Source organism: Vulpes vulpes, chromosome 14 (genome assembly GCF_048418805.1).
Source record: "Vulpes vulpes isolate BD-2025 chromosome 14, VulVul3, whole genome shotgun sequence".
In the NCBI taxonomy this organism is placed as follows: domain Eukaryota; kingdom Metazoa; phylum Chordata; class Mammalia; order Carnivora; family Canidae; genus Vulpes; species Vulpes vulpes.
In genome coordinates this window covers 18,431,713-18,455,810 of record NC_132793.1, presented here as the reverse complement: position 1 = coordinate 18,455,810, position 24,098 = coordinate 18,431,713, and the positions used below count along the sequence as shown (strand labels likewise).

The 24,098-nt window shown below is 44.4% G+C and overlaps 1 protein-coding gene across 5 annotated transcripts in view; it reads right to left on the bottom strand.

The window, feature by feature from the left end:
- The window catches only part of ZHX3 (zinc fingers and homeoboxes 3), a 125,068-nt gene that overhangs the window by 7,383 nt on the left and 93,587 nt on the right, over nucleotides 1-24,098 (bottom strand). For all 5 annotated transcript variants that reach the window (XM_026009661.2, XM_026009664.2, XM_072735854.1 and 2 more), the window contains one exon: nucleotides 707-3,730. In XM_026009661.2, the coding sequence (XP_025865446.1) occupies nucleotides 707-3,578 (2,872 nt within the window). In that variant the 5' untranslated portion in view covers nucleotides 3,579-3,730. The remainder of the gene's footprint in view (nucleotides 1-706; nucleotides 3,731-24,098) is intronic.

Genomic DNA, 24,098 nt, shown 5'->3' with positions numbered 1-24,098 from the left:
TGGCTGAGCATCTGCCTTTGGCCCAGAGTGTGATCCCAGGTCCTGGGATCGAGTCCCACATCGGGCTCCCTGCAGGGAGCCTGCTTCTCCCTCTGCCTATGTCCCTGCCTCTCTCTGTGTGTGTCTCTCATGAATAAAGTTTTCTTTTGAGGGTTAATACCAGGGATATGATCTGGAGAAACTGAAGAACGAAACTCAAGCTTTTGATTCCCTGTATGTGTAAGAGAGATGATTTTCCATTACTCCAAATCAGAAAGAGCAACAGAAATGTAAATTATGGAACTTTCATCATTTAAATGAAAGCACTTCCCTTACCTAAGGGCAATCCAAGCACCGCTTTCCTTTTGCTCGCAGTCCTGAGTTGAATTTCTCCAACAGTCCCATTGCTCTCTCCTACCCAGGGGTTGTGGTCCTGTCTGACTCCGATGGCGCTTTGACCTATTCTCCCACCGCTGAGAAATGACTAGAAAAGCTCACACTCTTGTAGGCTCACTGTGTACCTTCCCCTGCACAGGTTTAAAGACCCAAGAAATATATCGGATCATAGGTCACATTCCTATTCTGCTCCCAGGGTGCCTGCTGAAGCAGCCCAGCCACTGGGTCCCACTGCCAGGGAGCTTCAGGAGGGCAGACGTCCCAGCGGCCTGTCAGGGAGGCCGCCCACCCTCCCCTCAGAGGATGACCCTGGCCCCTGTGGGCTCCTTACCCAGCTGAAGTCCAGCCTGGGGACTCGGGGCATCAAAGGGCTCCGAGCCGACCTCAGGGGCGCCGGGCTCCCACGACTCACTGTTCTCCGACACCTCCGAATACGCGTCCCCCGTCCCTTTGTGCCCAGCCGCGGGCTCGCCGGCGCCCTGGTCCTCACCGCCTGTGTCTGCCACAGCCCGGGTCTCCTCGCCCATTTTCTCCGCAAACCACTGCTTCACCTGCTGGGAGCTCATCTGGGTCTTGTCGCAGAGGCTCTGCAGGTCCTCCTCGCACAGCGTCTTGTGCGACAGGTAGTAGCCCTGCAGCAGCTCCCGGTTGCCCGGGGTGACGACCAGCAGGCCTGGGGGGAAGTTGCCCCGCTTATAGTCTTCGTACCACTTGAGCTGGCCGTTCTTCAGGGCGTACCTACTGTCCCCAAACCAGCGCACCACCTCAGGCCGCGGCAGGCCAGTCTGGGCCATGATGGCGTCGTAGTCCTGGGTGCTGGGCCACCGCGTCTGCACGAACAGCTGGCGCAGCAGGTGCCGCTGCTGGGCGGTCTTTTTGCAGCTCGCCTTGCCAGGGGGCTGCTCGGCCGGCTTGCCGGGCCCTTCCTCCTCGGGCTCGCAGGCGCCCGGCCCCGGGAGCTCGCTCCTGCCGTTGGCCTCGGTGACCCGCAGGTTCTTGAGGTTGATCTTGATGGGGCTGACCTTGCGCTCCGCCAGCATGTGGCCGCCGAGCGCTTCCGGGGAGCCATCTTCGCCGGGGACCCTGAGGTCCCCCACCAGCTCCTCGTCCCCCGCCTCGTCCTCCGCAGCCACAGCCACCACCTCCTCCTCCTCCAGAGCCGCGCCCCCATCAGCCCTCCTGGTGTCCTCGGCGCCCACTCTCTTCCGCCTCTCTGAGAACCAGCTGTCGATCTCTCGCCGGGTCATCTTGGTTTCCGTCCTCAGGCGGTCCAGCTCGTCGTCGGGAGGAAGAGGGTTCTGCGCAAAACTGCTCTCCAGGGCTCTGAGCTGCTCGGGGGCTCGCTCCTTGTACTTGGTTGGCGTGAAGTCGGGGGTCTGGTGCCAGGCCTGGCGTCTGGCAGAAGGGGGGGCAGCCAGGGTGGCCGCGGGCGGGCCGCAGGGCACCTCGGGGGCCTTGGCTGCCGCTGGGGAGAAGGGCGCCTCGGGCCCGGGGTCGATGATGATGGCGCCGGGGTCACCCGGCAGCATGGTCCTGGAGCCCTTGAGGTTCCGGCAGTGGTAGCGGCGGTCGCTGAACCACTTGCGCACCTCCCGGGTGCTGAGGCCCGTCACTCTGGTCAGATGCTCCACCTCGCTCTGCCCCGGGAACTGGTTCCGACAGAAGCTTCCTTTCAGGGCGGACAGCTGTTCGTGAGACTTCTTGTTCTTGTAGATGCTGGCGTCCAGGAAGGCTTGGGAGGTGATGCTGGGGCACGCCGTGAGCAGCGACTGGGCTGCGTTGACCACCTTCACGGCCGACGTGGTGTTGGAGCACACAGTGTTAATGGGCGCCACGGTGGGCTGCTTGGGGACCGACGTGACCGCCGGCGGCAGGGCCGAGCTGGGCGCCTGCAGTCCATTGGCCATCAGTGGCTGCGTGACCAGCAGGCCACCCGCTGCGCCCTCGGGCTGCCCCACCACGTGGCCCGGGAGGGCGGCCTGGATGAGGTGCTGCACGCCGCCGGCACTGGCCACCAGGGGCGTGTTGAGGACAGTGATTGTGGGCTGGGGTACGGACTGAATGACCGTATTGAACATCTTTTTCCGGGCGTCCTCGATCTCTTCGGGGGACCAGCTGATGCCCTGCTTCAGCCTCTGGGCTGTGAACCAGATCTTGAGCTGCTCTTCCGGGTACTTGGTGACAACAGTCAAGTAGCAGAGCTCAGCTTTGGTGGGGTAGGGGAACTTGTGGAAGGAGTTCTTGAGAAAGCTGTTGGAATCCATGGCCGCATTGTAGGTGGGGATGCTGCTCAGTGGGATCATCACCTTGGGCAGGGACTTGGAAGTGGGCAGCGGCTGGTGGCTGTGGTGCTGGGTGTGCACGGGGGGCGGCTGCTGCAGGGGGAGGAACTGTGCCAGACCAGCCGGCAGAACCGGCACCGCTCCCAGCAGGGGACCATTGGCCACATGCGGCCCTTTTGCCGAGCTGCTGGCTGGCTGAGCAACCGGGACCGCCCCGTTGACAAAGGAGTGATCCCCCTCCTTCGCCTCACTCTCCCCAGCTGAGGGGTTTGGTAAGGCCGTGTCACCCACAGGCTGACTGGGGAGGTTCTCCTTGAGTGTATGAATTTTTTTGGCTTCAGCTTTGCCTTTCATTATCTTCATGATTGGGGTTTTGGTAATGATGATTTCAGCCTGTCCATCGGTCCCTTCAGTGTTGGGCTCACTCGATAGGTCAGGAGTGCAGGTGCTCTCAGGGACACTCTGCTCCACGATGACATGATTGTCTGGCTTGGCCACATTCCACACAAAGCTGGCTTCCCCCGAGTGACACTTGGCATTGTGTAGAGAAAGCCCCTCGGGAGTTTTTGCCAGAAAACTGCATTCAGTGCAGACAAAAGTTGGGTCCTTAGTAAAGTCCATGTGCTCTGAGTTCATGTGTCCCACAAACTGGGTTATGTCCTGGGATCTGAAATCACAGTATCTGCAGGAATACGAGTAGCCATCCAAAGTGCTCCGGTGCCCATTGGCCAGGGCGGCGCCGTCGGTACTGCTGGCTGTCTGGGCGACCTCGCTGCTGGTAGGCGGCACTTCAGGGGGCAGCTCCTGCGGGGGTCCTTCGGGCAGAGCTGCGGCGGGCTGGGCCTCCGCACCGGGTTCCTGCAGCACCACGGTCTTCACAGGGATCATGCACGGGGTGGTGGACTTCCTCTTGCTGGCCATGGTGGCAATCACTCTGAATAATCAGTGGGTGAGAGCCTGTACCGTCAAGGGCCTCACAGTGTAAGTCCCAGCTGCTCCATGCAGGCCAAAGAAACAGTTTCCAAAGGCAGTTTTTTCAGTTGTCTGCAGAAAGCAAGCTTTTCCTATTAAGCCTAAAGAGGAAGGGGAAAAACAAATGATCATGATCTCTAAGGTCTGTGTACTCTGATACCCAGATGCACCCCACTGCTTGCCTTCTCCCATCGGGGCCTTTTCTTGAGAAAGTTCACCAGCAACTTGAATGTGGAGCCCCCCAAACACCAACAAAACAGTACCCTGAAGAATGACCTGGGGATGTTCCAATACCATTTGACAGACTTAAGCCATGTGTTTTGTTTTGTATTTCCCTCTGTATTCTTGTATTAAGTAACTCAGATTCAAAAACCAAGCAACAACAATAACAACAAAATAATCCTCTTTTGGACCTCCAAATTAATTCTGACCATGTCAGAGTGAGAACAAAACATCCTAGTGTAATCCTTGTTTAAATGTTTGGGCCAACGAGGGTTTTTCTTTTCATAGCCTTCCCACATATGAGAACAAGACGCCGCCTCTGCCTCTCCCAAGTCAGGCCCAGAGGCCTAGTCAGCTGCGGTGTGTGAAGTGGGGAGTGGGGAGGCTGGCCGCCACAGGAGCCGGGTCCCCGCTGTGGCCCTTCCCTGCCTGCTGCCCAGGCCACTGAAGGAGAATCGCCTCAGGTACTGGCTACATCCCGGACCACATCTCGCAGGCAGAGCCCAAGGTCAAAGGGTCAGGGGATCCACAGACCAGTCTGGCGTACAGCAAGCTGTACGTGCTTTCTCTGTGCGCAGCCACCCCAACCTGTGGCCTCCCCCTGGGTAGGCACTCTACATGTGACCTTGGGTTGTGGTGACCTTTTCATTTCCTTTAGTGCCTTTAAAAAAAATAACTTTAAAATATTTGATCCATTTGAAATGTATTTCAAATGCTGAAAATTTCGAATAATTACAATTCTTTCATGAGCTGCCATGAGGAAAGTGTGTCTGCGGCCCCTATTATTAACCTAATATCACCATAATCACCCTTACCTTTCTTTTAGCAAATTGTAATGCTAATAACGACTAAAATAGTAGTAATACTAATTCCAAAATCACGTCATCATCAGTGTTTAGATATGAAAATGTGAAGAGAATGAAAATATTTCTATTCAAGTTCTTAAATACACACAGCCAACTATTTTTCTGTTTGCAAGCCTCACCCTGATGATCACAGCTTTTTTTTTTTAATTTTTATTTATTTATGATAGTCACACATTGAGAGAGAGAGAGAGAGAGAGAGGCGGAGACATAGGCAGAGGGAGAAGCAGGCTCCATGCACCGGGAGCCCGATGTGGGATTCGATCTGGGGTCTCCAGGATCGTGCCCTGGGCCAAAGGCAGGTGCTAAACCGCTGCGCCACCCAGGGATCCCGATCACAGCTTTGATAGATCATTCCTACCCCAAAACCAGTTGGGGTGGGACAAGAATAAACACACCAGACCTCACCGCTTGTCACCTTTTGCCTCACTGATCTGAAATGTTAGACACACATTTTAAAAATATTTTTAATTGCAAAGATAAAATATCAGTATGAAATGGAAGAAAATAAAACCACCTATAATTTTGTATACCCTTCCTCCTAGTCCAGGTATCTTATACAAATTTTTGTCATACTGGACACATGCTTGTGTTTTGTTTTTTTATTGAAGATTCCACCACAAACATGTTCATTAAATAAGATTTTAATGATAACATTCGATAGCTGCTTCATAATGTCGCACTAGGAATATAATCCGTCACCCTCCTCTGCTCCTGAACAGGCTTCCAGGTTCCCACTCTCACAGTGAAATGACCTCTGGGCATTACAATACATGTATTGTATACAATAGCATGTATTTCCTCTATCAAATTATTTCCTGAGGCTAAATGCACCGAAATGGATTTACCAGCTCAATAAGTATCAATATTTATATGATCCTCTATATACTGTTGGCACACATTTTAAACCAAGTGCTTCACAATTCCAAGTCAGGAAAACTAAGAGTAATGCAGTTACGTATTTAGTGAGCAAATCGGATTTTCACTGAGGACATCAAATAGAATACCTGAAGCTCTAAGTGATGTGAGAAAAAACAGGTGAGCTGGATGCCATCAAATTAAACATGGTTGTGCTTCAAAAAGCCACCACTATGGGGGATCTCTGGGTGGCTCAGTGGTTTAGTGCCTGCCTTCAGCCCAGGGCGTGATCCTGGAGTCCCGGGATCGAGTCCCTCGTTGGGCTCCCTACATGGAGCCTGCTTCTCTCTGCCTGTGTCTTTGCCTGTCTCTCTCTCCCTCTGTGTGTGTGTGTGTCTTTCATAAATAAATAAGATCTTTAAAAGAAAAAAAGAAGCCACCACTGAGAAAGTAAAAAAGACCACTCAAAGAATGGGAGAGTTTATTTGCAAATCATGTATCTGATAAGGGGCTTATATCCAGAATATGTAAAGAAAGCTTAAAACTCAACAATAAAAAGACAAATGATCCAATTAAAAAATAGGTAAAGGATTTAAAAAGACATTTCTCCAAAGATGATCTACAAATGGCTGATAAGCATGTACAAAAGTGCTCAACATGATTAGTCCTTAGGGAGATGCAAACCCAAACCACAATGAGATAGCACTTCACACCCACCAGGATGGCATTCGTCACAATGACATATAACAATGACACGTATAGGCAAAGATGTGGTGAAATTAGACCCTTCATATGTTGCCAGGGAGACGTAAAGTGGTAACAGCCACTTTGTAAATCAGTTTGGCAGTTCTTCAAAAAGTTAAATATGCTATATAAGACCCAGTAATTCCAGTGGTAGGTATACACAAAAGTAGTAAAAATATATTCATACAAACACCTGTACACAGGTACTTATGACATCATCAGAATAGCCAAAAGGTAGAAACAACCTCAATGTGCATCAACAGGTGGATAAATAGACACAAGCTAGTATGTCTATATAATGGATTATTCAGCCATAAAAAGGAATGAAGTACCCATTACATGCCACAACATAGATGGGAACACGCGCACTCCAAGTAGGCAGTCACAAATGCCACAGATAACATGACTGCATTCACATGAGATGCCCAGAGAAGATAAATCCACAGTGATGGAAAGTAGACTAGTGGTTGCCAAAGGCTGAGGGGAGAATGGGGAGTGACTGTTAATGGGTTGAGGTTTCTTTTGGGGTGATTAAATGTTCTTAGTCGTGATGACTGCAAAAAAAAAAAAAAAGAAACAACTATGAATATGCTAAAAACCACTCCAAGGTCAAACCCAAGAGTGGCAGAGGACAGAGTGCTAAAGCACTCACTTCTGTACAAGAGGGGTATCATTCCCACTTCGGAGGTCCCTGCACAGGGGACGTCATTTCTCTGTGATACTGCCCAACCTACTCTGGTATGGTTTACTCCTGCCCTGGGAAGAGGTGAACGGCAGTGGTTGTGAATGTCAGGTTGGAGAGAAGAGAGCAAAGAGGGCACAGACCTGTCAGCTAAAAGCAGCACCAACACAGAGAAGAGGCCACGTGCTCGCCTGGAGGTAGGCGGCTGGCGGAACTCAGGAGCAGGAGTGTGGAGTCCCTGACAGCACACAGACACCCAAGACACGGTGCCATCACTGAGGCATGTGGTGGGGCTGGGCTTCACCTTGACTGGGCTTTACCAGGGAAGATGTAAATCACGTTCCTGGTATTTCACTTACAAAGATGGGACTTGATTTGGGGAAGAATTCCCTGTCATTCAAAATTAGGTTTCAAAGTACCCCAAACTGTCCTTCAAGTCAATGATCATGGAGAATAGCACTCCTGATGATTCTCTGAGTGGGTCAGTCAGTGGTCAACGCGGAAGGCAAGAGAACAGTACTGGCGGTAGTGGCCACACTGCCCAAGTGTTGTGTTCGCTACTAGAGGAGGCTCTGCATACACATTTTCTCAGTTCACTCTCACAGCAAACTCAAAGCAGGAACTAATCATTCCCATTTTACAGGCAAGAAAGGCAAGGCTCAGAGAAGGAGAGTACCTGCCTGAAGTGTACTGCACAGGGACCCCGGCAGTCTGGCTCCAGGGCCTGGAGCCTTAAGTACTCCACGCACTGAGCTCTCCGAGGAACCACAACACTGTTGGAATAAGGACTGTAGGACTTTCCAAAGTGATCTTTTCCCCTCAATATTTATTAGAAAAATTTTCAAACACATGAAAAAGTTGAAAGAATTCTTCAGTGAACACCCTGGATGCTTACCATGAGGCTATACTTAGCAATGTTACCCATTTAGGTAAGTTTGGGTTTATCTGCCAGATACTTTTAAAAGCGTATCCAATAAAAGGGGTACTTACAGGGTAAAGCCTAAATTATCTAGAAAACCATTCAGCCAGAAGACATTCATGAACCAGCTCTGACAAAAGAGGTCTTAATTACCATGTGGAAACACAGTGTTTCCTAAATCAAGCCCTGAGTGACATAGGCTGATATAAATGCAAGGTTTTATGCTGCCAAAGATTCACAGAGAAGGTCCAGATGACAACCGCATGTTCGTCATTCTTTATATAATCTTTTCTATAGTCTGTCTTGAAAATGTCATAATTTTTTTAATGAGGAAATAAGAACAAAAGCCTGTAACTTAAAAAAAACAAACAAACCCGTCTTTGGGAATTCAGAGTTACTCAATTCAAAGTTGCAGCTAATAGGGACGCCTGGGTGGCTCAGTGGTTGAGTGTCTGCCTTTGGCTCTGATCATCACCCCGGGGTCCTGGGATCGAGTGCCGTATCGGGTTCCCTGCAGGGAGCCTGCTTCTCCCTCTGCCTGTGTCTCTGCCTCTCTCTGTCTCATGAATAAATAAAATATTTTTAAAAGCTGCAGCTAATAATCACTATATTTCAACACCAAAAATATACACGTGGAGCTTGAAAAAAATGAGTTTATTGATCAAATTCTTAAAGAATTTTTTTTTTTTCAATTCTGAGGAAGGAACTGGAAGGATAGTAAGCTCCACAGGAGGACTCAAATGTTTAGAAATGCGACTTTCAGCAGGTTCTCTCCAAGTCTGGCTGCAGCCCTCCTGAACAGCCCATGATTTATCAGTAAAAACAAGAATCATGGGAGCAGCTGACAGAGTTACAAAAACATAACCACAGTGAGGGATTGTAACATGCTGCTTATGGTTTTGAAAGATCAAGGCGGCGACAACACCGGGGGGAAGAGAACGGGACTATGCCGCCAGGCTGGTTTGATCCATATGGGAACAGTCGAGTGTTCGACAGTAACCAACTTCATATTTGGGGGGTACAGTATGCTACATTGATAGTGCTGGTGAGGCAGGGCTCCCAAGCCCCTCCCCTTCTTCAGGCACCTGCAGAGGTTGGCGGTCTCAGTGGGGGGGCCCACGGTTTCCTGGGTTACACTGAGGACCCGGCTGCCTCCTCCAACTAGCAGGGACACCCGCTCCTCCAGCTTCATAGTCTTTTAAAAAGTCATGAAATATATTTAGAAGTTGGTCATGTGATACACTAGACCACACATAAATCTCGACTCATTCCAAAACAAACCCATGCAGGTAGCATTCCCTTTCGTAAAGAACTTGCTAGCAATATAGATTTACATTGAAATGCATCTTTTTTACTCCCTCTTTCAAATTATGGTCTTTATGTAGAAATTTCTCTCTCTTAAGAACAATGAACAAAAGTGAAAATCCTCCCTACTCACCCCAAAGATAGCTAGTGTTAACAATCTAGGGTCCACTATTTTAAATATTTTTTCTAGGCACAGATTACTATAACCAAGTTAAAAAACAAAAAATGGAGTTTTATTTTTACACTTCCCTTCTGCCCCTCATTTTCTTCCCGCGACAGTGGGAAGAGTGTCAAAATGAAATAGGTTTGCTGGACGGACATGCTACAGTTTCTCTCTCTTAAACAATGCTCTAATGTATGGATGCATCAGAATTTACTTCACCAATCTAGCTGTTAATAAACATTTCCCTTTCTCCAGTTTTTCAACTATTACAAGCAATGGCTCAATAACTATCCCTGTATGTTTTTGTGCATTTGACAATTTCTGCAATTCTGAATTTCTTTCAAGAATTTCTGACTAGGGGGCACCTGGGTGGCTCCGCTGGTAAAGTGTCCAACTCTTGCTCACAGTTCAGGTCTTGATGTCAGGGCTGTGAGTTCAGGCCCCATGCCCAGCACAGAGCCCACTTAAACAAAAACAAAACAAGAATTTCTAAGGACTAAACTATTGTTAGTAAAATACAAAGTTGCCCTCCAAATAGATACTGAATTGTCACTCTTACCAGCACAGAATGAGAGTGCCCTCCTTATCACTGCATATTATTACTGTTTCCAGTTTTTGCTAATTTAATTTGTCACTATTTTGCTAACAGTGACACAGAAAACTGGTCACTATTGTTTTAACTTACATTTCTTTATAGGCATGGCTGAGAATCTCTTCACATATCACTGACATTTTGTGATTACTTTTTGTCCTGATACTAAAACTCCTCATGCTCATCATAAGCACTCCCAATTCCCTTCACCAGTTTTCCCTACTGCTCCTACATACCACCCCTCCCCTCTGGCAACCATCACTTTGTTCTCTAGAGGTAAGTATCCATTTTTTTGTCTTTTTATTTTTCCTTTGTTCTTAAATTCCACCTATGAGTGAAATCATACGGTATTTGTCTTTCTCTGACTTATTTTGCTTAGCATCATAGAAAGTCCTCCATTTATTAAGGAAACTGGTTTATCTGTCACAGATGGAGCTGTGGTTTATATCAAGATTGTAAGGGTGTCTAAAATATTAGGAAATTTCTTTAAAAAATTAATTTCATTAATAATGGAGAAAAACCAAAATAGCATTTAGTAAGATTATACTCTAAATTTTTTGTTGTGAAAACCATGTAATATAAAATTTACCACCTTAACTACTTTTAAGTGTATAGTAAATTATATGCACTTTCTTGTGCAACCAATCTCCAGACCTCTCATCTTGCAAAACTGAAATTTTATACCCACTGAACAGCAATGGCCCCTTTACCCCCATCTCTAACTCCTGGCAACCGCCATTCTACTTTGTGCTTCGATGAGTCCAACAACTTTAGATACCTCATAAAAGTAGAAGCATGCAGTATTTGTCTTTTTGTGACTGGCTTATTTCACTTGCCATCTGTCCTCAAAGTTCCTCCATATTTTTGTATGTGACAGGATTTCCTTCCTTTTTAAGGCTGAATAACATTCCACTGTACGAAAATACAATATTTTCTTTATTCATCTGTTGAAGAATATTTAGGTTGCTTCCATGTTTTGCCTATTTTGAATAATGCTGCCATGAACATGGATACAAATATCTCTTCAAGTCATGCTTTTGTTACTTTGGGATATTTACCCTGAGGTATGTTTGCTAGACATGCAGTAATTCTAGTTTTTATTTTCTGAGAAACTTTATTAATATTCTCCATAGCAGTTACACCATTTTACATTCCAATGTGAATTTTTCCACACCTTCACCAACACTGGTTTTCTTTTTTTTTTTTTTTTTTTTTTTTATGGTGGCCACTCTACCAGGTATGAGGTGTTATCTCATTTGGTTTGATTTGCATTTCCCTAATGATTAGTGATGCTGACATCTTTTCATATACTTGGCTATTTGCATAGCTTCTCTGGTGAAATGTCTATTCAAGTTCTTTATTCGTTTTTCAATCAGGCTATTTGTTGCTGTGTTGTAGGGTTTCTTTATAGATGTTAATCCTTCTCAGATACATAGTGTTACATAGTCTGCAAATATTTCCTCCGATTCCCTCAGTGACCTTTTCATTCTGTTGATTGTTCCCTTTGAGGTGCAGAAGTTTTTAAGTTTGATGTAGTCCCATTTGTCTACTTTTGCTTTTGTTGCCTGTGCTTTTCATGTCATATCCAAGAAATCATTACGAAACCGTCATGAAGCTTTATCCCTTATGTTTTCTTCTTGAAGTTTTATAGTTTCAGCTTTTATGTTTAGGTCTTTAATCTATTTTGAATTATTTTTTGCATATGATTGAGGTAACAGTCCAGCTTCATTCTTTTACATATAGAGATCCAGTTTCTCCTGCATCATTTGCTGACGAGACTATCGTTTCTCCATTGTGTAGCCTTGGCACACCCATTGGAAATCACTGAACCATATATGCAAGAATTTACTTCTGGGCTCTCTATCCTGTGCCAGAGGTCTATGTTCATCTTCATGCCAGTACCATACTGTTTTGCTCACTGTAGCTTTGTAATATATTTTGAAATCAGGATGTGTTAGACCTCCCACTTTGCTTTCCTTTCTCAAGAACATTTTGGCTATTCAAGGTCCTTTGAAATTCCACATGAATTTTAGGACTTTTTCCCCCTATTTCTGCAAAAAAAAAAGATGCCATTAGGATTTTTAATAGAAGTTGCACTGAATCTGTATATGGCTTTGAGTAGTATGGGCATTTTAACAATATTAATTCTAATCCATGAACATGAGAGGTCTTCCTTTTTGTGTCTTCTTTAACCTCTTTATGCCTGTTTTGTTGTTTTTAGTGAAGAAGTCTTTTTTCTTTTAAGATTTTATTTATTTATTCATGAGAGACACAGAGAGAGAGAGGCAGAGACACAGGTAGAGGGAGCAGGCTCCTTCCAGGGAGCCTGATAAGGGACTTGATCCCAAGACCCCGGGATGACAACCTGAGCCAAAGGCAGACAGTAAACCACTGAGCCACCCAGGTGCCCCTACACTGATTTTCAATGTAGAACCATCCTTCCATTTCAGGAATAATGCCACCTGGTTATGGTACGTAATCCTTTTCATGTGCTATAGAATTTTATTTACTAGCATTTTGTTGAGCACATTTATATCAATAGTCATCAGGGGTACAGTCAGTAGCTTTCATGTAGTATCTTTGGTTTTAGTATCAGGGTAACAGTGATCTCATAAAATGAGTTTGGAAGTGTTCCCTTCTCTTCAATTTTCAGAAGAGTTTGAGAAAGTTTGGTCTTAGTCAATTTTTCAATGTTTGGCAGAAATCTCTAGTGAAGCTTTCTGGTCTTGAACTTTTCTTTGTTGGGAGCTTTTTGATTACCGATTCAATCTCCTTACTAGTTATTAGTCTGACCAGATTTTTGATTTCTTCATGATTTAGTCCTGGTTGGTTTTACGTTTCTAAGAATGTATCCACTTTTTCTAGGTTATCCAATGTGTTGGCATGTTATTGTTCATATAGTCTCCTATGATCTTTTTTATTTTTGTGGCATCAGCTGTAATGTCTTCTTTCTCATTTCTGATTTTTGTTATTGGATCTCCTCTCTCTTTTCTTAGTCTGGCTAAGGGTGTGCCAATTTTTTTTTTTTTAAGGATGTGTGATTTTGTTGATCTTTTCAAAAAACCAACTGTTTCATTGAATTTTTTTCTGTTTTCTATTCTGTAGTTTTGCTTTAATCTTTATTATTCCCTTCTTCCTGCTAACTTTGTGTTTAGTTTGTTCTTTTTCTAGTTCCTTGAGGTGTATAGTTACGCTGTCAATTTAAGATCTTCCTTTCTTTTAATGTAGGCATTTGCAACTATAACCCTCTTAGTACTGCTTTTGTTGCATTCATAAGTTTTGGTATGTTACATTTTTTTTTTAATTTATTTCAAGATATTTTCTAATTTCCCTTCTGATTTTACTGCTTGTTCAAGTGTTCAAGAGTATGTTGTTTAGTTCCCACATATTTACGGATTTTCCAATTATCTTTTTGTTATTGATTTGTTTCATTTCATTGTGTTTAGAAATGGCACTTGGTAAAATCTCAATCTTCTTAAGTTTGGTAAGACTCTATCCTAATATGTGATCTATCCCAAAGAATATTCCAGGTATGCTTGAGAAGAAGGTGTATATTCTGTTGTTGAGTGTTTTGTGTATGTCTCTTAGGTCCAACTGGTCTACAGTATTGTTCAAGTCTAAACTCTCCTTCTTGAAAAGATTTAGCAAATGAAGCAAAAATGAAGGAAATGTCCTTAGATAAGGGATATTTACCAGAAACCACAACAAATGTTACAACTAATAGTGAAACATTCAAGTCAGGAACAAGGTAAGAATTCCCATCACCATAACATTGTAATGGAATCCTAGACAGTAAAGTATGATTTCTTTTTAATGTAAGGAACAGACAATTAAAAAGAGAAAGAGAGAGATGAGAAAAACATGTTATTTGCACATGAGGAGACTGCCTAGTGAGAAAATTTTCTGAAAAACTATTGTAATAAGAGGATAGAGTAAAAATAATGAGACACATTTGCAACAGATACACACACACACACACACACACAAATCATTAAGTTTCCCATATGCTAAAAATAATCAATTAGAGAAGGAAATGGGGGGTTGGGTAGGGAGAAGAGCCCATTCGCATTAACAACCAAATCTGGAAAAGATCTCAGAATAAATCTTTGTAAGACATGTGCAAAATCTAGAAAACAATAACTACAAAACTTTAGTAAGAACAAAAAAAAGACCTAAATAAATGGAGTCAGAGCATATTCCTGAGGGCACAGATTCAGAATATTGTACATGTTAGTCCTGTCTAGATTACTCTCTAAATTCAGTGCAATTACAACCACAATCAAAATGTTACCAGGTAAAGCAAGTATTGTAAAATGTACAAAAATACACACACATGACTGCAAAGATATCCAGTCATTTGCTGCATTATTTCATAACACAAACAATGCCCATTAGTTGGGTGGTGATAAAACAAACAACAGAACTAGCACTAAGAAATGAAATGAAGCCATTTAAAAAGATTAAGACCTATGGGTACTGGTGCAAATACATTTCCAAGGATTTTTTTTTTTTTTTTTTTAAGAGAGAGAGAGCCTGAGGGCAAGCAGAAGGAGGGGCAAAGGGAGAGAGAGGAGCAGACTCCCCACTGAGCAAGGAGCCTGACATGGAGCTCAATGGGATTATGACCAGAGCCAAAGGCAGATGCTTAACTGACAGAGCTACCCAGGTGCCCCTCATGTGTTGCTTTAATTAAAAATTATCAATAAGAATTAAAATAAAAAAAATTAATAGTGCCAATGAGCAGTACACCCTGCAAATGAAGTGGCCAGCATACAGGGTGGCTGAGTTGCTCTCATTTAGAGCTGGGAAGTTCAGTGTGACATGAACCATCTTGTAGTGCACAGGACGGACGGGACGGACTGTTTTCAAATATTAGTTTCAATCGATTCATGGGGATGACCACTTCGTAGAACTCTTGATACCCTGAATTCCATAAAGGCGCAAATGGAGGCAGAATCTTGGAAATGCAGACTTTTGACACTTAAAAATACCCTACTTACAAGTATCCTAAACATCACACATTTGTGTGAAGTTGCACACAGTAGCTGAAAAAAGATCAATGAACCCTCCCCCCATCACACACCAGAAGTGTCAAAAACAAAACACCCAGCAGATTCTCATATGAATGCAGTCTGGGCTAAAAATGATAGAATGTGTGAATACCTTTCAGAATCACTGTTCAGCATGAGTCAAGTGATTCCAACTGTAGCGATCAGTGGCTGGTATTGTGAACCACTGCCATAAACTCCCAATTAAATCAATGGATTCCATCTCCAGAGACTTCTGCAGTGTAAGATAACACCACACAGATGAGGATCACTTTGCACCAATGGCGCCACCGCTACACTGGAAAGAAAGGCTGAGAAATTTCCATGATCAACTAAGAAACTGGATTTACTACAATTTTATCTCATAGACTGCAAAGTGCTTTCATTTCTTTTGATCCATCCCCATAGCCTCCTCAGTTGGTTATTATTGCCTTTCCTCCATCTTAACATTGAGGATCTGTGAACAAGAAAGGGGAGGTGACATGACCAACAACACACAGCAGATTTGTGGATAAGCCTATCTCGACTATAAATCCTATGTTGTTTTTTAAGCCCCATTCACTCTGAATACCAACTGAATAATAAACCCACTACATTTAATTAGTTTTATATTATTAATTATATTATTTTGAGCCTTCTTACAGAGGGCTCAAAGGGTTTTCTGAGTTGATTTATTCCAGGGTCATTATTATTTTGTTTAAATTACAATGACTTGACAGGGCTACCATGATCCTTAAGATGCATAACATTCTACACTGTCAGAAGAGAGGATGCATTATTTACTCTTATGTATAACTGGAGAGGGGCCAAGTGATTAGACCAAGTTAGTCTTCAGGAATCTATAACAAAAAGAACACAAGGAAACTGTCCATTCTCAGGAATGTGTGTGGGCAGGACCTTGGCAGGCCAGAGATCTGCTGTCTACAATTGTCAGGTTTTGCTGAAACAAAGAAAGGAGTTACAAAGAATTCAAGTCCGTTTCTAAGCCGGAACCCTCAAGTTATCGAAGCAACGCCAAGCCCAGAGCTGGCCTAGTTTTACTCTAAACGATGGTCACAATACTTTTTGCATTTAGTAATCACCCTTCAGCTGAAGGCTCGGGGCCAGAGCTCTATCCTTGTTTCCCCCCCTCAAACAATTCTTGTTTCTGTCAAGTCACCAACAGAAATAGCCTGTTCCCGTCAGATGTTATCACCTCTTTGGTGAACACTAATTTATTTTTTCTCAAGCTCAGAAAGGTGATTATGATATAAATACAGAGTACTCAGAATTAAAGGGATTTTAGAGACAGCATATTTCAACCACTCATCTTTGCATGAATCATCTTGAAAATATCACTAACTGGTTAGGAAAGCCTATGCTTGAATACTTCCAGAGACACAAAGGTAAGCATTTATTACTGAGGTTGAAAAGACGTTGGGAAGGGTTCCTTGCAGTAAGCAAAGAGAGACTTCTGGTAGGCTTCTCTCTCTAAATTTTTCACTCAAAAATAGTTTAGGGCTTACTATAAATAAAATCAAAAGGTTTTATGTGCTAAGTACCATGTGCTAGATACTGGATATACAAAAATTTTTAGAAAGATGCCACCCCTGCTCACAAGAAGCTTTTTGCTGTGGCTCTAGGCTATGAGGCTATCTGCCAGTATCCCGAAGCCTGCTCTCCTTCTGGACACACTGGATTTCCCTGCTCACCTAAAGTCAGATATAACCAATGAAATGCAGGCAAGTGTGCCATTTCTAGGAGAAAGCTTTAAGAGAAAGTTTCATGCTTTGCCTCGCTATCTGTATCTGGCCCGCAACTGGCAGTGTTCCAGACGTGGCTACTCTGTTAGCATAAAGTGAGAACAAAAGTTGACCCACAATGTACACATAGTGTGAGCAAGAAATAACCTTTTTTTTTTTAATTTTTTATTTATTTATGATAGTCACACAGAGAGAGAGAGAGAGGCAGAGACACAGGCAGAGGGAGAAGCAGGCTCCATGCACCGGGAGCCCGACGTGGGATTCAATCCCGGGTCTCCAGGATCGTGCCCTGGGCCAAAGGCAGGCGCCAAACTGCTGCGCCACCCAGGGATCCCAAGAAATAACCTTTGCTGTTTTAAGCCACTATACGGTTTTTGGACTTGCTTGTGACTACAGCATAAACCATCCCATCCTGACTGATACACAGTATAAGGGAAGCTTGACAAACAATCAAGCAAAATCAAACAGTAAGCCAAGCGCCATAGTGGAGGCATGTACAAGATTCAATGAGGGTGTAGGAAAAGCCATACCACCAATCCTAGTTATCTGGAGGACTTGCTGAGGCCTCAGAGAAGAGGCAGCCTTTGAATTAGAAGTTAAAGGATGAGTAGATATCGTTGAGAAATGAGTGCTCCAGACAGGGAACACTCTGTGGAGCCATAAAGGGAAGTGAAAAAACATGGTACATTCAGAGGGCCACAAGGAGCTCAGTCTTGCTGGTGTACGCAGTCTGAGTGGGATGATTTACCATGAAACCGAGGAAGCTGATGCTCTGGGGACCGTCACTGGCATGGGCACCTTCAGTGGCCTACATCTATATTTTTTAAAATAAATTTATACTTACATTCTTTAAAAAAAAAAAGATTTTATTTATTCATGAGAAACAGAGAGAGAGAAAGAGGCAGAGACACAGGCAGAGAGAGAAGCAAAGCAGGCTCCATGCAAGGAGCCTGATGTGGGATTCGATCTCGGGACTTTGGGATCATGCCCTGAGCCAAAGGCAGTCGCTCAACTGCTGAGCAATCCAGGAATCCCTATACTTATATCTTTATACTTATATTCTAGTTCAAGTTCCACAAAAGCTAGCTGTGGTTTGGATAGGGGAGAGGAAAATAAGGAAATGATCACAGGTCTATAGAGAAGATCTGTAGACCTACTAATCTTCCAATGACACCTTTTCAACATTTGAAAAAATGAATCATATTCCCTAGCAGTCTTTCCCCCCAAATCAGTCATCCTTGTTCCTGTATTTCGTGTCATAGGTTGGAATGTCTGCATCACCCCACTGCTTTTCTCCGAATACACTCTTGTTTTTCTATAACCTTCTTAGGAGTGACACCTGAATCTAAACTGAATCTGCCAGATGTAGTCTGAATATATTTGTCATTTTCCTTAATGGCATTTCTTGTCATACTTAGTCCTTCCATAAAAATTGTTACCCAAATGATGCTAGAGTATTTATACTGTGAGCTTCTTCAGAAAAAATATGGATCAGTGCTCTTGGATTTAATTCACATCATTACTACCAAAACACACTTTTTTAAAAAATTTTTTTTCAATTTATTCATTTATGATAGTCACAGAGAGAGAGAGAGAGAGAGGCAGAGACACAGGCAGAGGGAGAAGCAGGTTCCATGCACCGGGAGCCCAATGTGGGACTCGATCCCAGGTCTCCAGGATCGCGCCCTGGGCCAAAGACAGGCACCAAACCACTGCGCCACCCAGGGATCCCCACTTGTTTGATTTAGTTTAGATTTGACAGGCTCTGAGGAAGAAGTTTGGTAAGGAAAAGAAAAATAGTTAATTCATTTAACAACTGTTTACCAAGCATTTGCCCCATGCCAGGCACTGTTCTAGATGCTACAATATACCATAAACATTAAAAAAAAAAAAAACATAAAATAAACATAAAAAATCTCTGCCTTCCTGGAGTTCACATTCTAGTTTGGGCAGTGGGGAGACAATAAACCAAATAAATAAATGAAATTGTGTGTTAAAAGAGTTGTATTAAGTGCAATGTAGAAAAATTAAGCAGGGAAGGTGGGACGTGGATGAGATCGCAATGTAAAACATGGTATTTGGATTGGTCTTCTCACCGAAAATGGGACATTGCAGCAGACTTGAAGGTGAGGAAGTGAGCCATCTGGATGTGTGGGGAGAGCATTCTAGGCAGAGGCACATGCTGGCTCACGGACCTTAAAGTGGGAATGTGCCTGGCTGGTTCAAAGGACAGCAAGGCAGCCAGTACAGTTGGGTGGGAGTAGTCAAGAAAGCAGGAGGAGATAACTCCAAGAGGTGAGGAGGCCCACTGCGCAGAACCCTGTGACGACCGAGTTTCTCTAAGATGGGCAGAGCCATGGGGAGAGCTTGGAACAGAGAGGGCTGACAGGCTCCAACGTGCTACGGGACGCCTCTGCTGGCTGTGTGGAGAACAGACGGCAGGAAGAAGTGGTCGAGCAGGAAACCTGTCAGGAGGTTATGCCAGCAATCCAGGCAAGAGAAGGCAGCAGTGTAGACCGGGATAGCACAGATGGAGGTGAAGAGAAGTGGCTGGATTCTAAATACATTTGGAAATTAGAGCTGACAAGATTTCCTAAAGGACTAGATGGAGCGTGTGGACACTCTGAGGTCTCTGACCTGAGAGACTAGAAGCATGGCATTGCCAGCAACCAAGATAGATTTGAACCTGCAAAAATCAAAAGCAAATCTGTGCTGCTAAGACTAGAAGGTCCCTTTCTAGGTGTAAAACTGGATGGAGCTGGTTTGGTCAGAAGTGTTTTAGAGAAGTAATGGGTCAGGCTGCTAATGAGCAGGGAGGCTGGGCAAAGCCAACGTTCCCAGTGAAAAGATTCTGCTCTGTGCCAAAAGCTGCTCAAACCTACAGAGAAACTGCAGAGAGGAGGGGAAAGGCGGAAAGATGACAGGCAGGGGTCAGGGGCTGGGGACAGGAGGGTGCTGGGAGCAAACCCAGGATACCCTGAGAGGCAACCAGTCAGAACCTGCACCCGGAAGTGTGGGACAGCTCCTTCCAAAGTTAGATGGTATGCTACCTGCATCCTAAACTGTGCTTCAAGAGTAGATTACTTTATTAAATTTAGGACGAAAGATTTTTAAAAAGCAACATAAATGGTTTGTTCTCGATGTGGTCTTTCTTCTGAATTACATTTGTTTTGTTTTAATTGAATATTTCCAGCATGGGCCAGAGAGTTTACAGGCTAAATAGCTTACAGGAGAGTGAGCTGGCCTGAACCTCTCAAGAACATTCATTCAAAAAAGAACTCTCTGGCTCTCCCCTGTGGATATGACGCTCCTCCCCCTCCTCCTTCTAGGCTCAGACTGCACTGATGACATTTGCCAGTGGCCTCACTACAAAGTCCAGCAAGATCTTACACTGGAGAAAGGATGCCGAGTTCACTCACAGTAAGAGAAATACTAATTAAAATCACTTAGCATCTCTTTCTTTCATTTACTTTAGAAAAGCTCAGAACGTTTAACAATATACTGTGTTGGCAAGGGTTTGAGGAAATAAAGTACACACACCGCTTGCATGAGTCAAAACCAGTAAAACCTCTACTGAGAACTATGTAACAACAGCTAATGAAACTAGAAATGCTCTTTTCCTTTGTTTCAGCAAGTCTGCAGTAATGTATGTCTAAGGTAATCCACTGTCAACACTATAACAGCATAAGAATGGGAATAACCTCACTATCCACAGAGTTGGGAACACAGTAATATCCACCCGCGAACAAGAATGAGGTAACGCTTTTATACTACTGTGGATTAATCTTCAAGGTATCTTGATACATCTTTTTTTTTTTAATTAATACATCTTTTTTAAAAAACCAAAGTGAGGAAGAAAAAAATAGATGTGTGCTTCGGTGTGTGTGTGTGTGTGTCTGTATACACTTAAAACATCTCTAGACAAATACATGAGAACCTAGTAACCCTGACTGCCTCTGGAAAGTGGGAGCAGGGAGTCAGGGAAGCTGTTCCCTGTGAATCCTTTTAAATGTTCGACGATGTGAATGTGCTATGTATTCAAAACAAAAAATTAAAATTTGAATTTATATATAAATGGAAGAAACGTTAGCACATTTCTTGAAACGTGTGGGTTGTTACAAATGGCAATGGGTGAAAAGTGAAAAGTGGCTAATGGGGTTGGGGAGAGAACAAGAATCTGTGATGAAGGTCAATGCCACGTGGAGCTCCTTTACATGTCAAACTTCTAATAAATGCAGAAGGGCTTTTGGTTGTACTTCTGTACTGGTGTACACGGCCACTTCATCTACAACCCTAAGTATAATACTTACATTTAAATATATTTCATCTAGGGGATCCCTGCGTGGCGCAGCGGTTTGGCGCCTGCCTTTGGCCCAGGGCGCGATCCTGGAGACCCGGGATCGAATCCCACATCGGGCTCCCGGTGCGTGGAGCCTGCTTCTCCCTCTGCCTGTGTCTCTGCCTCTCTCTCTCTCTCTCTGTGACTATCATAAATAAATAAAAATTAAAAAAAAATAAATAAATATATTTCATCTACCTCCAGCTTAAAACCACAGTCCTAAAGTAACTTAGAAACATCTGAGGCAAAGGAATGGGACAATATATACATGGACAATATATGCAATATATAAAAACTCCTATAGCAACCTGCTACCCAGTCTCCATTTGAGTACATCCATGGTCTGGGAGCCTGTTATCACTTGTAACACTTGTAACTATTTATCACAAAGCTTTTCTTAGTTGAGCCTGATTCCCAGGTTCTAGATCTGCCTTTTTTTAAAAGATTTTATTTTATTTTATTTATTCATGAGACAAACAGGCAGAGGGAGAAGCAGGCTCCATGCAAGGAGCCCGATACGGTACTCGATCCCAGGACCCTGGGATCATGCCCTGAGCCGCTGAGCCACCCACGTGTCCCTAGATCTGCCTTTTTAAATTTTTTTTTATTTTTTAAAGATTTTATTTATTTATTCATGAGAGAGAGAGAGAGAGAGGTGGGGGGGGGCAGAGACACAGGCAGAGGGAGAAGCAGGCTCCATGCAGGGAGTCTGATGTAGGACTCGAGCCCAGGTCTCCAGGATCACGCCCTGGGCTGAAGGCAGCGCTAAACCACTGAGCCACCAGGGCTGCCCCTAGATCTGCCTTTTGAATGGACACAGAACAAGTGAACTGTGATGACCCCTCAACCTCTCTGTCCACCTATCAGCCTTCACACAGTGGAGGTGATCATTTCCTTCCTCGGCCCTCACTTCTGTGGTGTAAGCACCCCAAACTCATTCCACACTTTCTCTAGTGATTAGCTCTTCAGATACATTCTAATTTGTCCATAGAGCTCTCAAAATGTGGCAGTCAGAGCTGAACAAGCATTCAAGATGTAGCCCAATCAGAAGAGAAATAAACAGAAGCAGTGTTGTAATTATTCTCTCACCATTACTAACTAGTACCACCGGAAATCTATGTAGGTAGATATTCTTTTTCTCCCCATACAGAAGAGGAACTTGAGGCCCAGAGAGGTGAAGTGGCCCCGTGGGACAAGGGAACCCGCTAGAATTTGGCAGGACTGGGATTCTTTCATCATAGGCCATTCTACAATCCTGAGAGAGGAGTTCTGGGCTCTCTTCCCTTTGCCTCTTTGAATTCTACCTTCTTATCCTTTATTTTAGCCAGGTTATCAGGGGTCATAGCTATGTGGCTCTTGTAGACCGCAGAGGGCCTTGGTGGTGATGGCATGCTCTCCCTTCTCTGAGAATCACAGCCCTTCTTCTTTTCTTTAAGATTTTATTTATTTACTCATGAGAGAGAGAGAGAGAGAGAGGCAGAGATGTAGGCAGAGAGAGAAGCAGGCTCCCTGTGGAGAACCAATGTGGGACTCGATCCCAGGACCCCGGGATCACGCCCTGAACCAAAAGCAAATAAATGCTCCACCACTGAGCCACCCAGGCGTCCCAATCACAGCCCTTCTAAGACCTTCTCTGAACACCCTTTTAAATGTCTCAGTCAGGCCCCAGCCTCCATGCTGAAGAGTTCACCATTATAGCACCCTGTTTCCTTCGTAACATTTACCAATATTTGTCACTGCATTTGCATCTGTCCTTCCATCTTTCCCTGCTTTGCTGTCCCTCACCCCAGCTAGGCACTAAGCTCTGTGAGGTCAGGGTTTATATACCCAACAGTATCCTCAGCATCCAGCATGGGGCCTGGCACACAGTAATGATTTTCAGTGAATGAACAGATGAATAAATGCGAGCTGAGAATGGGGTTAAGCATCTGGTATCAGACAGAGCTGGGTTTGTTCCAAAGCACCACCATCATGACCCATGTATTCCTGGGCAAACAACTTCACTCCTCACGATCCGACCCCACACTGGTAAACGGAGTCAGTGATGCCTACCTCACAGGGCTGACGTGCTGCTCAGTGAAATGATATGGAGGGTATGAAAGGCTGTGGCATGCCTCCTGGTACATGGCAAGCACTCGGTAAGTCACAGTTCCCACAGCGACTGCTGCTGCTCTAACTCTACCACCTCCCACAGAGAGGCCAGCCATGGAAGGGTGACAATTAAGTGTAACAGCAAAAGGTACATCACTTGTTTTATCCAGCTTCCTGTTTGATTACAGTAAAAAACATATAGCATAAAACTTATCACCTTAACCATTTCTTTACTGTACAGTAGTGTCAACTATATGGACACTGCCATGTGACAGATCTCCAGAACTCTTTTCATCTTGCAGAACTGAAACTCTGTACCCACTGAACAACTTCCTTTCCCCCTCCCCCCTAGCCCCTGGAAACCACCATTCTACTTTCTGTTTCTAAGAGTCTGACTGCTTTAATACCTCATCTAAGTGGAGCTATGCAGTATTTGTGTTTCTGTGACTGGCTTATTTTACTTACAATAATATCCTCAAGGTTTATCATCTATGTTGTACCATGTGACAGGATCTCCTTCCTTTTTAAGGCTGAATAATATTCCACTGTGTGCAGAGACCACATTTGCTGTAACCTCTGTCGATGGATATTCAGGTAGCTTCTACCTTTTGGCTGTCGTGAACAATGCTGCTAGGACCACTGTCGTACACGAATCTTTTCGAGACCCTGCCTTCAATGCTCTCAGACAACGTACAGATCACTCTTCTTAAAGCACTCCGCAAGGCGATGATGCAAGCAGCACGGCCCCACTGTAGCAGTCACATCTGCTTTCACCCATTAGCTTTCGTCATCAAAGTACCCCTCCCTCAAGCTCGTTCCCAACCTTTCCTGATGCCCTCCAGAGTCCTCTGTTTTTAAGTGAATTTGACAGGTCAAACTTCAAATCTATTTCCTTGTCAAA